The sequence below is a fragment of the Dipteris shenzhenensis genome, chromosome 17 (assembly GCF_047967505.1).
Source record: "Dipteris shenzhenensis isolate YYH24624 ecotype China chromosome 17, Dip_SZ_1.0, whole genome shotgun sequence".
In the NCBI taxonomy this organism is placed as follows: Eukaryota; Viridiplantae; Streptophyta; class Polypodiopsida; order Gleicheniales; family Dipteridaceae; genus Dipteris; species Dipteris shenzhenensis.
Genome location: NC_141612.1, coordinates 51847204 through 51861875, shown reverse-complemented (window position 1 = coordinate 51861875; position 14672 = coordinate 51847204). Strand labels below are relative to the sequence as shown.

At 45.4% G+C, this 14672-nt stretch overlaps 1 protein-coding gene across 3 annotated transcripts in view; it reads left to right on the top strand.

Moving 5' to 3' along the window:
* LOC147892270 (F-box protein SKIP2-like) overlaps positions 1-14672 on the top strand; it is a 228241-nt gene that overhangs the window by 116910 nt on the left and 96659 nt on the right. For all 3 annotated transcript variants that reach the window (XM_087388682.1, XM_087388683.1, XM_087388681.1), the window contains 2 exons: positions 7449-7534; positions 7772-7891. In XM_087388682.1, coding sequence (XP_087244808.1) covers positions 7449-7534; positions 7772-7891 — 206 coding nt within the window. The remainder of the gene's footprint in view (positions 1-7448; positions 7535-7771; positions 7892-14672) is intronic.

Sequence of the window (14672 nt, the reverse complement as noted above, 5' to 3'; positions counted from 1 at the left end):
TTAGAAAAGCAATCTAAAAATTCAGTTAGACAAACAACCCTTTGCTTTTGCGAATGGGTAACAGTATGCTCTTCATTTACAAGGGTATCTCTCTAGAAAAAACCATGTACATAGAAAAATGACTTTTCATTACAGAATTAATGGCATAAGCCGTTACAACTGGGACAGGCTCCCCTTTTAATTTTGCGTCAATTACATGGGTCTTCCCCTTATGCAAAACTGCAAATTTTCTCCTCTTGGCCTCTATCACCGCATTCCAGCGATGCATCCATGGCATACCCAACAAAACGTCACAACCTGCAAGTGGCATAATATAAAAGTCTTCGTTGTCCATGAAAGATTGAATATGCAAGCGCAACTTTCCTATGATAGGTGTGACAAGAGTGGTGAACTCCGGGTTAGCCATACTGGCTTCACAGCTCGGTCCCATCTCCTCGGCCTGAATGCCCAATCTCGCTACCATCTTTGGAGAAATAAAGTTGGCCTTATCCCAAGCTCTGCATCACTGAATTTCCTCACCCTGGGGCTGTTCACTGATCACATCAGGCATCAAACCAGCCATGGTCTTCTGTTTCTTATCCTCCTGATCTCCTTTGCCTAGATCAGCCTTCTCCTCATTCCACTTTGGGCAATCCCGAGACACATGACCTGGTTCTTTGCATTTAAAACATTTCTTTTCGTCATAAAGAGTTTTCCACTCCTCTGGACTCAAATGCGCAGCTGCCTTTTTATTGTTTTGTCACCTCCCTGCAACAAACGCAGCCTTCTGACGATTAGCCTTCTTCTCTATTTTGGAAAATCGGAACCCAGATCTCTTTTCAATGTCATCCTTCTTAGATTCCTTCTTCTGTCCACCTTTGAACCGAGAAGTCCTCCCTTGCATCAAAGCATATGCCGTGCTAGCATTCTCAATAAGCTGAGACATATTGGAGACTTGAGTCTTCTTGCAGTAGTCTCTCAACTCCTTAGGCAGTCCGCAACAATATTTCTCAATCTGGTAGGAGCAAACAGGCAACAAAGCCGCCCAAAACTTGCTGTTATACTCCTCTAAATTACGGCAATTATCGGAGTTCATCTCATGCCAAGCAGTCATGATATCCACCTCAAAAGTCGTGGTAAGCCACGCAATTGAAAACACCTGCTTGAAACCTACCCACGTGTTTGGTGTGGTGTTTCAAATGAGCATAGTGGTCCACCACTGAAGTGCATTCCCCTTAGGAAACTTGCAGCCCGACGCATTTTGGATGACTCTGTGAACTTCCCTCTTGTGTAGGCTGCATCGAAACGCTGCAAAATGGTCAAGGCCTTAAGTTTATCCTGCACCCCATTGAATGTATCAAATTTTACGACTTCCATCTTCCCTCGAGGTGCCAAATTATCACATACAGGTGCCTGGGCAAAAGGGAAAGCATTGGGAAAAGCTCTATCTCCCACACTACCAGCATTGGGAAAAGCTGTATTATTCAGACCAGCACCCATATTCTGATATTTCCCAAAGCAATTTTACTTGCTCTGTTGCTTTAGGCATACCTGTTTGCATCCCTGGGGCTGCTCCAACATTTACGTACATCATATTCTGTCCCATGGGCTGTAAACTAGGCTGAAACCCAACTGTTTGACTAGCAGGCATACCCGAAAATCGGGCTTGTGGGCTGACGATAGCTTGAAACATGAACCTCCACGAAAATAATCTGGTTGCACCGGGTTTGCCATAACTCCTTGCTCTGCTGCTTTAGGCATACCTGTTTACATCCCTGGGGCTGCTCCAACATTTACGTACATCATATTCTGTCCCATGGGCTGTAAACTAGGCTGAAACCCAACTGTTTGTCTAGCAGGCATACCTGAAAATTGGGCTTGTGGGCTGACCATAGCGTGAAACACTGAACCACCACCAAAATAACCTGGTTGCACCAGGTTTGCCATAACTCCTTGCTGTCCAGAAACCATGGACTGAAAATTATTACCTTGAGTCGGCCCCAAAATAGCATTAAACTGCTGTTGACCATAGGGGTTTTGAGAGGGCTGATCTTGAAAGCTGACATGTGGTCTCTTGTTAGCTTCAACATCCCTATTCCCATCATCGGGCTTCCTTTTCTTCAGCTGCACATCTGAATTCATCATCTTCTGGAAGCTAGGATCCTGTGTGAACTGCGTGAAAGCACTCATGAAACTCTGCATCTGTGCCTTGAATAATTCCACATTCTCCTCATCAATCCGATCATCCTGATGCTCTGCAACATGCTGGGTCTCCTCTCTTGCATCTTGGTCATCGTCAAGAGACTGAGACATCCGCTCTTCCTCCTCCTCTCCAGTAAGACTCAGAGATCTCTCCCTGTGAGACATATTTACTGAATAGTATGTTGTCTTCTTCACCTAGTTTGTTGAACTTGCACCAAGCCAACCAAAGGCTCCTCTCTGGAAGAAGTTAGATAGATCTGAGCAATGGAACCATTGAAACCAGCCTCAACAACGTAAAGGGTGGTAGGATCCACTTAATTACAGCATACACAACAAATTGGCAAATAAATATGCACCAAAGAATAAATCACAGGGGTGCTAGAGTGCTCCTACTAAGAAACAAGGACATTGGTTGGCCCTTGGCACCCATTTTGGTATTTATTTAACAGCCATTTGAAGCCAAGTGGCTGATTACAAACACCGGGACCGGAAATTCCTAGATCATGTAGAGAAAAGCTGATTCTGCCCTGGCACAACCTCGAAAGCAGCTTAGAAGAGAAACCCACACCTGGAAAGTTACCATAATCAGGAGCACCACCCGGAAGACTCCAGAAGTCAAATCGCAAGTTTCCCTGTAGAGCATGGACAGCCTGGTAGCAAATCGCAATCTCCTATAGCAGCCTGGACAGCCTGGAAACAAATCGCAATCTTTTGTAACAGCCTAGAAACACCTGGAAACAGCCCTGGAAAAGGACGCAGTCGCCTGGCATAGCCCAGAGGACCTGGAGGTGAAATCACAATCTGCAGAGGACACCTTGGCTGAAATCGCGCAACAGGCTCCGGGATCAGGTGCGATTTCCTTTGGCAGGCCCTCGTTGCACTGGAACTGGCCCTGGCTGATGGCGATTTTCCCTGGGAGGCTTTGGAAGCTCCTTGCAGATAACGATTTGGCTCTAGAAGCACTTGGCAGGCTCTTGCAACTCACAATTGATGATCTGGCTCTTCTGGAATTGATTTTGGCCTTCTAAATAAAAAAGAAGGGTCTGGGCTCTTTTTGGAGTCCTGTGCTAAAATTAGCAATTTTTAATTGCACCACTCTGTTGGCCCCCCTGTTGCACACTTTGGCCCTAGGAATTAATTGGCTAGTAACTAGGCGCACATTCACTATTTCCAAGGGCCCACTAGGAAATTGTAATTCCCCAAGTCCTGCCCCATGGTTGGACCCTCGTGTCCCAGAGGCTCAAGGCAGTCATGCACAAATTACGGGAGCTACAAATCAGAAGTCCCATAATTTCACGTCCTTGTGACACTTATGGAGCAGTTCAATGGTGTTAAGAGCCTAGTCATGCGCAAATTACGAGAGTCGCAAATCAAAAGTCCCATAATTTCACGTCCTCGTTACACTTACAGAGCAGTTCAATGGTTTTAAGAGTCTAGTTGTGAGGGAAACCCTTGTTGAATAGCAGGGCTAAGGTATTAAGTCCATGTACAGTGTACATATCAGTGCATAATCCCTCAAGATCTTTGGCTTGGCCATTGTGTAACTCTAGCAATGGGTAACAAAGGGGATGAAGAGGGATGCAAGAGGATGGAGGGAGGTCCCGTGATAAACTTGCGCTAGAAACCACAATCCACCTACTAAACTTGACGTTCTACTCAACATATTTTGAACTTGGGAAGTTATCGATATTCCTATATCAGGCTTCCCATATCCAAGCATGATATGATTGACTGTTGGATGTATGTCTTTCATTATCCTAGAATTGGGGCATGCATGATACATCTATGTATGTGTACACACACACACACACACACACACAGTTTTTTGTGTGAAAGAAACCTTCATTAAGAAGAATGTACATTCATAGCTGCCCCAAAGTGAGAAAGCTACTATTGATAAACTAGGAGAAGATGCAAAAGGACCAAAGAGAATGTATATTCAAAGCTCCGCCAAAGAGGAGCAACTTGTCACGGGGACATGAAGTTATGAACCGTGACTAACTTTGGCTTAGGAGACTAGCCCAGGGGAAGTGATGCTTCCCAGAAGTCCCTAGGTGCACACACTAGGCCTCCTTGCTAGGGACAAGGCAAGGTTTAGAGGGGTCATAAAATTAGGCCCAAGGAAACCAATGTTCCATTGGTTAGAAGGGTTACGATTTAAGTGCGAAGGGGCAAACCAACGTTTCATTGGTTTTTGTGGGTTAGAGCATTAATGAGGGGGCCACATGGCATCCCCTCATGCACACCTACCCGCCTTCCTCTCCTTCCAACGTTAAGGTACGTGATGTTTTTCTCTCTTCTTGCTTCCAGCACGCATTTGAAGATCGCTTTCCTCCCCACGTTTCTTGTTCTCTCTCTCACATTTCAAGGCGCATCCTTGCTCTTGCTCACGCATCTCAAGCAGTTGTTCCATTGATTTCACGCTTTCCCAACGCTGGTGTACGGTTCTTCCACGGTGATGTACGGCTGTTTTTCTCCTGTACGCATCTCGAGGTGAAGCTACTACTGTATAGACCAGTGGGCACTGATTTCGAGGCATTCTTGTTGCTGTATGGCTTATCTACATCCATTTCGACGTGTTTTCCTTGCTGGTTTCAGTGAGTGCATGCACTACGAGGCCTTTTTATGGCTGGCTGTACGCTCTCCCTCTCCTGCTCGTTACCCTCCTGCACTCTCTCTCTTCCTTTATCTTTCCTAGCTGCCAACTCCTCTTGCTACCTCTTCCTTGCTGGATCTGCTGCCCTTGGAGGTGTTTTGGATGGATTGGAGCACCTTGGAGCTGATTTGGAACCATTCGGAGTTGGATTGAAGTCAATTGAAGCTGGTTTGAGTTCTCTTGTCACTATCCCTTTCATGTTGATTGCATTTAGTCATTTTGGAAGCTTGTTGTTGCTCCATTTGTTGTTGGAAGCCCCTCTTGGCCATTCAGGCAGTGAATAGGCACCTAGTCACAGAGGGTGCAACTAGATTGGAGTCAAAGGGGGCAGTGTGTGGATTTTCTTCTTGTATTGTGGTCACTTGTTCAGTCTGAGATCTGTGTTGATGCTTGGTCATCTGAGAGGCTGGTTAGTGGGTTGTGGGATTGCCAGTCCTAGTTGAGCAAGTTGGATGCTTTGTGGAATTCCTGGACACCTTTATAGTTGGTCATGGACAATGGTGAATGCCTTAGCCTTGCCTTGACACTTGGGTACTAGTGTGTGCACTAGGATGGAATGCAGGTTGTAGCCAAAGTTTGGCTTGGACAATGGAAATTGCATGTGGGGCAGAGCAGAAGGGTGAGCCCTTGTTGTATGTACCAATTTCATTCCTAAAGAGATACATAAATGCCAGAAGGGGCGCCAAGTGTTTGGGGTCAGTGTGGTGTCTTGTACTTGGTTTCATTGAGCAGGGGCACTCTACCTCCATCCAGTGATTTCTCAAATTATTTCTAAGTGGTATTGTGTAAAGTTAAGTGGTTGGAAATGATGCAATGTGGCTGTGAGTAATGAATATGCAATGCAAGTTATGGTCTACTGCCCTTTAGGAAACTGAAGGCCGGTTACAAACTTGTACTCGGAACTAAAAAGAGTGAAATAAATCTTTTAACTGGGCCAGAGGAAGACATGTGCATCTGCAGAGAGGATCTGAGAAAACCATAAAGATTCACAGAGGAAAGCCCATAAAGGTGAGAGTTCCAGGCATGATACAATGTCCATAAAGACCAGGAGTGACACCATGCAAAAAAGTAATCATAGTCCGATATAGAGGTATATCTCCCAAATAGCCAGAACCGCCTACCAAAAGAAACACTAGGAAAGCGAGTAGGTAGATAAAACCCCAGTCTAGGAAGAAAATCTCTAGCAGTTGGGCAGGTCCAAATCCGATGCAGAATCGACCACCGCCTGTTTGGTATGCTTTCCTTGATGGATTGAAAATTTGATCGAAGGCATTGCCCGTGCAACGGAAGTGTACGGATACCTTCAGCTTGCACCGAGTTGACAGTACGGAATTGTCAGTGTACTGTCAATGTACGGAATCCGTAGTGTGTACGGATGACTGTACGGTTGTACAGAAGTACGACTGAATGGCAAACTGTACTGCGGAATGCAGGACAGTACGGACTGTCAGTCCGTACGGTGCTGTACGGAAGCTGATGGCGACCACCTGCAGTATGGTATATGAGGCAAAGATGTACGGCCAGCTGCAGGTACTCTGACAGTACGGACAACGGAAATGCAGCAGTACGAGCGGTACGGCTTGTACGGCGTCGTACGCTTGTACGGATGGAGTTCTTCACATGTGTGCAGACTGATGCGTACGGACAGGAGAAGGCAGCTGGTACGGAGCTTACTACTAGGAATGCTTATCTTCTCTTACTCCCACAACCATGGATTGTGGAGCATGGGCTTCACATTTGGCATCTTGACAAACCGCCAACTTGGTGGAAGACCTCTCTTCGCTGCATTTGGAACTGTAAACCTCCTGTCTGACAGTGGCTTTTCTTATGGCCTTGTCCTGTAGGCGCATTACCGGTGGGCTCTTTCTTGGCTGCCAAGCATATAGCATCATTGGCTTGCCCTTTGTGTACACATACACACTTCTTTTTTGGGGTGAATTGTGTACACACACATACAGTTTGTTCTTAGAAAGTTGTATAAGGATACTTTGATAACTCTCTTTCCATTAGAACACACACACACACACACACACACACACAAGACACATAGAGTTTGTATTAGAAAATTGTCTAAGGATGCTTTGATAACTCTCTTTCCATTAGGAGCAGTGGGAAATGTTCTCATCATATGGGGTGCTACTTGTATGGAACCACCTATATGTATAATGTGCAAAGACTTGGACATAATCCAAGCCGATGGATGAAGTTTGACTTTGACAGGTTGTCATGTGAGCATCATTGAGAAGGAGAAGCACAGGCAGTATTGAGGCAAGTAAGAGTCACATGGAAGACCTAGGTATTGATATAGCCGTTACATGAGTATGAGCTCGCTTGAATAGCGGAGTGACTGATTTACTGAAATCTTCCATGTAAATTTTCTTAGTACTTTGAAAATGGATGAAGCTGGCATTCTACTTGATGATCGAGTATTGAATTGAACTTCCATGTATTCTCATTATAAAAACTCTCACTGAAATGTAAGCACCCTTTATAAGTTATGTGCGTTGCAAGATGGAGAAACTTTGTCAAATACAAAAGAATCTAGGGAGACTTTTAAGAATAGCCTTGTTCATCCTTCTGTTCTCAGAAAACACTTTATCTTCATGTGCAGTGGCAAATTTCTGTAGCAAACTCAGTCAGGTTGAGCTCAGCAATTTCAGGCACCTTGGTGACCCTCCCATCTATGAATTAGTTCAGGTATGCAGTATTTATGAATAATGTATTGAATGATAACTCATTTGTTTGTTGCAAAAGGGTATTTTGTGAAATGAATATTCTCTAGGAACTTGTGGTTTGGTAGTTTGGTAGCAATCCTCATCCACATGTTAGCGTGCTATATGAAGTGGGGGGTGTACAAAGTTAAGACAGTGTAGAGTAAAGGCTATAGAGATCTGCTCCAGCTTTATTCTGATTCTATGGCTTCATTGATTTCAGAAATGCCCCTTACTTACGGAGCTCTCACTAGAGTGTTCATCAATTACTGATACATCCGTGGAGCTCATCGCACGTTATTGTAGACGACTTCGAAGTATCTCGTTGAAATGCTGTAAAAGGGTGGGTCATGAATATAATTATTAAATGTGTTGTAAAGGATTCCGAGTATCCCATTGAAATACTCCAAAAAATGGGTCATGAAAAAACTTACGTAAATATCATGTAGACAAAATGATCCACAAAGTTGTAGTAAACTCTTAGAGATGCTCTGAAGTTGTTGAGTGGTTGCTAGGTAGGTAGTTCTTGTCAGCGTAATTGTTTTCTACTGTGATGGTATACGTTACTTTCTTAGGCTTTACTAAAGACTCTGGTTCTCTTGTGGCACCAGTATTCATATTTTTTGCAGCAGTGTTTACCCTGGTCATGGGTTGACACTTGTTGCCTTTATTCTGTTATATGATGTGGTTTTATTATGAATTTAGGAATATAATGACACTCTTTACTTTTGGGATCTTAGTTGTTGGTATCATGTAAAAGAATAATGAGCAGTCTAAGCACACTATCATGAACAAACATTATAAACTTTGCTGCATACATTTATGAAGTGGAGAAAAAATTGGAGGTGAAATAAGTGATTCTCCTTTTGGTGAAACTGTATTTGATCTCGAGTAAAAAAGAGATATAACTTGGCAAACAAGTGCAACTTTTGTGGCAAAACAAGGGAAACCAGCCCATAGGCTGGCTAAGCAAGAGAAAGGAGGCTGGAAAATCTGAAGAAACATGGTGGAGAGAGAGAGGGTAGGCCAGGGAGACATAATGAAATGGAAATGAAATGACTATAGCAATGAACCAAAATGAAAGTACTCACATGTAGACCAAAGAGCCTGTAGCTTGATACTTGATTTTTTTGACACTAGACAAGTACATCTCTTATATAAGAGCACACACACACATATGAACACCTATGCATATGGGATAGCTCCCAATATGACACGTGGCATCCATTGGACTCACTAGACTATAAAACACCCCCTAGACACTAGTACACTCATTTTTGACTCACTTTGGCTTCATATTCAACACCCCCCCATGAAGGCAACGTGAGAGACTACTGGAATGGAACCAAGAACAGAACATGACAATGACGGTCATCAAAACTGTGCATGCCGGTCTAGAACTAGACATGGTTTCTACACAATCTCAGAGGCAAGTCAGCATGGGGCTCAGAGACTAGCGAGCATAACATAGAAAGCTCATCTAGCATGGCTCAGAGGCTTATCATGCATGGATGCATGACCAACTCAGAGGTCTAGGAGACCAATGCACCAACATCCTGGAACTCTCAAGTCAGGCTTGATAAACAAATAGACCTATCAATGCCAACACATAACTCCCACAGTACATCCCCCTCTTGACTCTAGGGACTAACTAGAAACATGGAGTCACACACCATAAAAGAAATACATCATTTTAGGAGGACAATCCACGGCAGAAAACCTTTATTAACTCTTCAAACATTCTTTTTAGAGGGACTACTCAAGGCAGAGAACCTTTAACTCAAACATATAAAAAAAAATATCAAAGATTTCATTCATTTTATGCATAGCAAGGGCAGAGAACCCATTTGCCCGAAGTAGCTACTGCACAAGAGTGTGCACATCCTGATGCAAAGAGGTATGTCGGTGAAGAACCAGGCGAGGATGCCCTTGAATGCTGTGTCAATGAAGGCCATAGGAGCAGCTACCAAGGGAGATCACGTCATGACTCTCAATGTGCCGAATGGAGTCACCAAATGCTCAAGGGAGCTTCTTAGTTGAAGACGCTAATCGTGGGACTGGAAAGAGCGTGATAGGGTGGAACACACCCAAGGCCTAGGCTTGTTGGCCTGAAGTCTTGCCCAATGGTCCCTTCAGCTAGCGAGAAGACTTGCATAAGAGAGCAAAACCCTACTCAGTAGGGGAGGCAATGGACTGATCAAAATATGTTAAAAATGGACAGACTGAAGTGGAATAAAGAGGAGAAGAAGCATGAGAAGATTAAGTAGAAATGAAATTGGAGCGGGAAACAAGAGTATCATAGGGAATGGGCGAAACAAGGGCAGATGGACAGGAAGGAGGGCAGGAGGGCTAGCATTTGTAGGAGCTACCTTTCATTGGACAAGCATAGTCTGGAAGCCTTAACTCTTGACTACAAATTATAGAACTGGGGGGGAAAGCGGACAAGACTACGGGGGTTTGGAGATACGTATCTGAACAAAGGCTTTGGAAGTGACATGATTGGAGGTGCCTGAGGGGCAGGTGTAGTTGTTAGATCCATTAGAGGCGCGGGTGGGTGGGAGGATTAAGTGGGGAGTGGTTGAACCTGGAGGTTTAGGGCCCTTTAGTGTGTGTGTTTGGAGGAGGGGAGGGGAGCAAGTGTCTCAAGACGGGGAAAAAAGGCAAGGCCGACTTGGGAGGAAGGGAAGCGGTCTCTAGAGTAGGTTCTTGAGGTGGCAATGCATTTTTGAGGTGGCTGTTCCATGTCCATTTTTGAGGTTCTAGAGTAGGTTCTTGAGGTGGCTGTTCCATGTCAATTTGGTTTTGTCATGGTCCTTGGCCTTTTGTTGATGCTAGCTCTCCTCATGTACTTTGTACCTTGATCCAGATCCAACCAAAGGGATGGTCATTGGAGTAGGGACCTATGAGGGAGCGTGAGGTTGAGATGGTTGAGGTGGATGGTATGCCTTGCTCTTAGTGAAAGGGACAGTCTTCCCCTTTCCGTATAGAGGTGCATCTTGTAAGACACGTGGAAGTCATAGCTAGGTGGACGAATGCGAGTCTCGTCTCACCAGTTGAGGATCGAGGCAGGAAGGATCGTAGGCACACGTAGAGAGCAGTGGATTTGCAGGTTATGCACACTGGCAGTAGTGGAGACAGAGGAGTTCTTCTTATGCATTTTCCCTTATTATTAGTAGACCCGAGGACGCTACCACTACTTCTATCAGGAGGGGTGCGGTTTCGGACCACTCTCCCGATTGATCCATTTCCATGATTAGGTGTGTGTTGGCCTCTTTCTGATGAAGATGCGGCGACACAAGGAGACTTTGCTACACCAGATCAGATAGCAGGAGGAGACAACACCACGGGACACTGATCGAGCACAGAGACACTGGAATGTGGAACACTTTTTGAGGGAGTCCACAATGGTGCTGCTCTAAATGAAGCACAATCGGGGACTAGTTTGATATCGTTGTGTTTGCCAAAATATCTCTGGAATCCCTCTCTAAGTATCGCCCGATCCCCCTACATAAAACCTTTCAAGGTGCTCGAGCAGACAATCATGCCTCCGCTTGTCGAAAGAGAAGAGAAGGCTACTAGGGAGCCTAGTGAAGGTTCTCTCCACACATCACGACCACTGCTTGTGAAAATGAACTCCTCCCACGTACTCCTCTCCGTTGCGGGCATCTATGAGAAAGAAGCTCCCGCTGCTTGTCCTCCTCAAACTGTAGGTAGTTGAAGTCGCCTCCAACAATCCAAGAGTCAACGTCTGGGAGCCAGTCGCTCAACCAACTCCAAAAGGCTGGGCACTGCTACCTACAAGCAGGGGCGTGCACGTTCAGGATCTCAATCACCCACTCGGAGACCCATCCAAATTGCGCGTCTTGTAATAAGATGAGTCTGATCAAAAACATCTAGAGCCCCTGCATGAGATAATGTAGTGCAAACCCCTCCACTCCAGCTTACTGCGGGAGACCACACCTCCGGGCTCCTTCCCAGAAGCAAGTTGCGGCGGTAATTGATATCCAATGCTAAGAACATATGGTCTTGAACCAAAACAAGATTAGCCAGTCCTGCCACTGTCCTTTGCAACTGCCGACATAGTATAAAATGTTGTGGTTGGTGGTGTGCACAATCATGGAGCCCGTGGACGTTCTAGCTCACCATGGTCCAAACTCATGGGGAGGACGGGGGGTGGAGAAAAAGGCCCTCCTTTGTTTGGGGGCTCGGACTACAACTATGGACTTCTGTGACTTCGCATGGGATTTTGAAGGGGAACAATCTTGATATGTGTGATGGGTGCATTAGAGGCATAACGGGCTACAATGCCTACCTTCTAGACGCACTACATCATGAAGGGAACATCTGTCCCTAGCACACTGCTGGAAAGTCCAACGTGTGACTTGAGAGGGCTGAACCTCTAGCCCCAATGTGAGCCAGTGCGCATCTATAAATGGCAACTTGTGGATATAGCCCTATCTCCATGAGTAACCCACAACTCCCTACTCTGGGGTCCCAGCCACTCCCTCCATCAAATATGGACCATCTGATCCCTCATGATGAGATCAAATAAAATCGAGGTCCACTTCTCCTCTCCCGTGGTAGCGAGGTTGAAGCCCGACACGGGCAGGTGGAGGAGCCAATCACCCCAATGGATCCCTCTTTCTAGGGCTGCAAGATGACTATTGTCATCTCCAAGACGTGGGGGTAATCATCGGGGATATCAAGGGACGAAGCCTTCAGAGCTCGCACGGGAGCGGCTGCGAGGCCTCAAACCAAGAAGCTCAGAAAACGGGTCGCCTGCCTCTGCCTCCTTAGTAGCAGCTGCATCCTGTGTAGGGAGAGGGTCGGGCTTTGTCTGTGAAGAAGAAGCCTAGAGCGGAGAGGAGAAAGTCTCTACCTTGCCTTTGCCTGAAGGCATAGGCGTTTTAGGAGGTTGAGACTCTAGGAAAAAAAGGGGGGGGTGTGCAGTTGGGAGGTGTGAGAAGAGGAGGCGGGGGGGACCATTGCATGGGGGGGAGCTAGAGATGAGGCTTGCAGGGGGGGGAGCAGGTGGTGAGGGTGACTGCTGCTGCGGGAGGTGGTGGGGGTGCAAAGAAGACCGAGGGGGGGGGGGGGGGGGGGGGATGGGCTAACGGGAGGAGGTGGAGCTACTGCCTCCCTTGAGGCATGACATTGTGCACTAATGTATTATGCCCATGGGCTGCTAAAAAATCCAAAAATTCATGGGTCATATACTCAACCCCCCCGCCCCCCTAGTGTGGGTTGGTGTGGAGGGTCAAGACCTTGTTTCCACTCTTCTTTTCAGCCATGCCAAGGAAATGCTTGAAACAAGTGAAGACATAGGACTTGGCTTTCAAGGGATAAACCTAAGTATGTGAAACCGAATCCGGAGCTCCAAACCTAATCTTGGGCTGTTGCGCAACAAAGGAAGGTGCTGGAAAGCAGATCGCAGCAAACATACTCTCTTTCTGTAACAAATTTCACATGCCAAAGTGAAGGTGAGCAAGTTCTCTTGCTTTAGGACTATTTCACAACATAGAAGGTGAGCTGGGAGAGAAGGGAAAGAGAGAACACACAGCACTAGGGCCCAGAAATAAGGGCTGGACCCCCTCAAAGGTCTTTATTGCAATAGAAAATAATTTGTACAATTGGCTCTCAGAAGAGCATGAAGCTGAGTATAAGTCTTGAATGAATCTCGGAGGCTTGGGGCCTTTATTTTATAGCCTAGGCTTAGCAAAAAGCTAGGGCCTTCTTTCTAAAAGCTACTTTTACACAAAAGCCAAGCTTTTTTTAGGCTTTATTTTTAAATCTTGTGAATTTGACGTCTTTTTATCTCATGGGCCCTCTTTTTAAAGAGGCTTTGTGGGACCTGCTCTTTGTGCTTTTTTCCCGAATCTTGGGTCTTTTTTGCACTCTCTTAGGTCCTACACATTGCACAAACAAGTTCTAACACTTTAACTCATTAGCGGTTAGCTAAATACATGCATTCCTAGTTCTTGGAGTAATACTAGTCGCTTGTGGGAATTCCCACAAGGGACTTTTTATCTCGTGGGCCCTCTTTTTGAAGAGTCTTTGTGGGACCTTCTCTTTGTGCTTTTCTCCCCACTCTTGGGTCCTTTTTGCACTCTCTTAGGTCCTACACATTGCACAAACAAGTTCCAACACTTTAACCCATTAGCGGTTAGCAAAATGCATGCATTTCTAGTTCTTGGACTAATCCTAGTCCCTTGTGGGCGTCCCCACAGTTCTCTTTTGCCAATGCAAAGCAAAAGTAAAAAGAGTAAAACTTATTCTAGTGAACCAAAGTCAACTTTCTTTGACCATAGTCAATCTAATAAAGACTCTTCTTTATTTCTTGGGAGAAATACAAATTGGTGGCATCCCCTTGGCTTCTAATCAATTGTCCTCAACTGAGATACAGTTGTAAAACTTGGGGATACCTCCTCTCTTGGCATCAATTGCCTAATAGTTCTGGTACTTGGCAAGATACCCATAGATAAACTTGCCTCTGGGTGCTTTTCTTATTTGTGTGGTACACAGTCTGTTCTAGTTGGAGGATCTCGTCCATCTCTTCCACCTTAGGTGGCTCTTGGAATCTGGTAACGTCTTGTTGTTGACTTAGATCGATCTTGTGACTTAGTTGGAGGATTCCTCTCCGCTCCAATCCTTTTCTTTTCATTGTTACATCCAGATGTATTTGATTATGTATGATCAGACTTAGGATCCAACATGGGTGATGATGCTCGTTTTAGTAGCTCCGCCCTTACTGTGATTTGTATCAGGTTTTCTTTCAGTCTCAGAGACCCATCGGTCTTCCGAAGACTCTAATAAAATTTCTTTTTTTCTTTCTTTCTTTCTACTCCTTTTGGCCGACGGACCTTGTAGGGCAATAGGCAGCGACATGAACCTCTTTCTACATGTAAAACACTTGCTTTTTGTACGGAGATTCTTGTTTTTCTTTGGCATTTTTTGCTCTTTAAGAGCACTTGGCAGCCATAGGCCCTTCTTTTTCTTGGTAAATCCATGCCTCTAGTTTCTTATGGGGTTGACGGCGGCATTTCCTTTCATAGGCCTTGACTCTTGCCATTTATGCTGATGGTGGAAGAAAAGCATTCCAAGATAGTCATAAGACTCTAATCCAT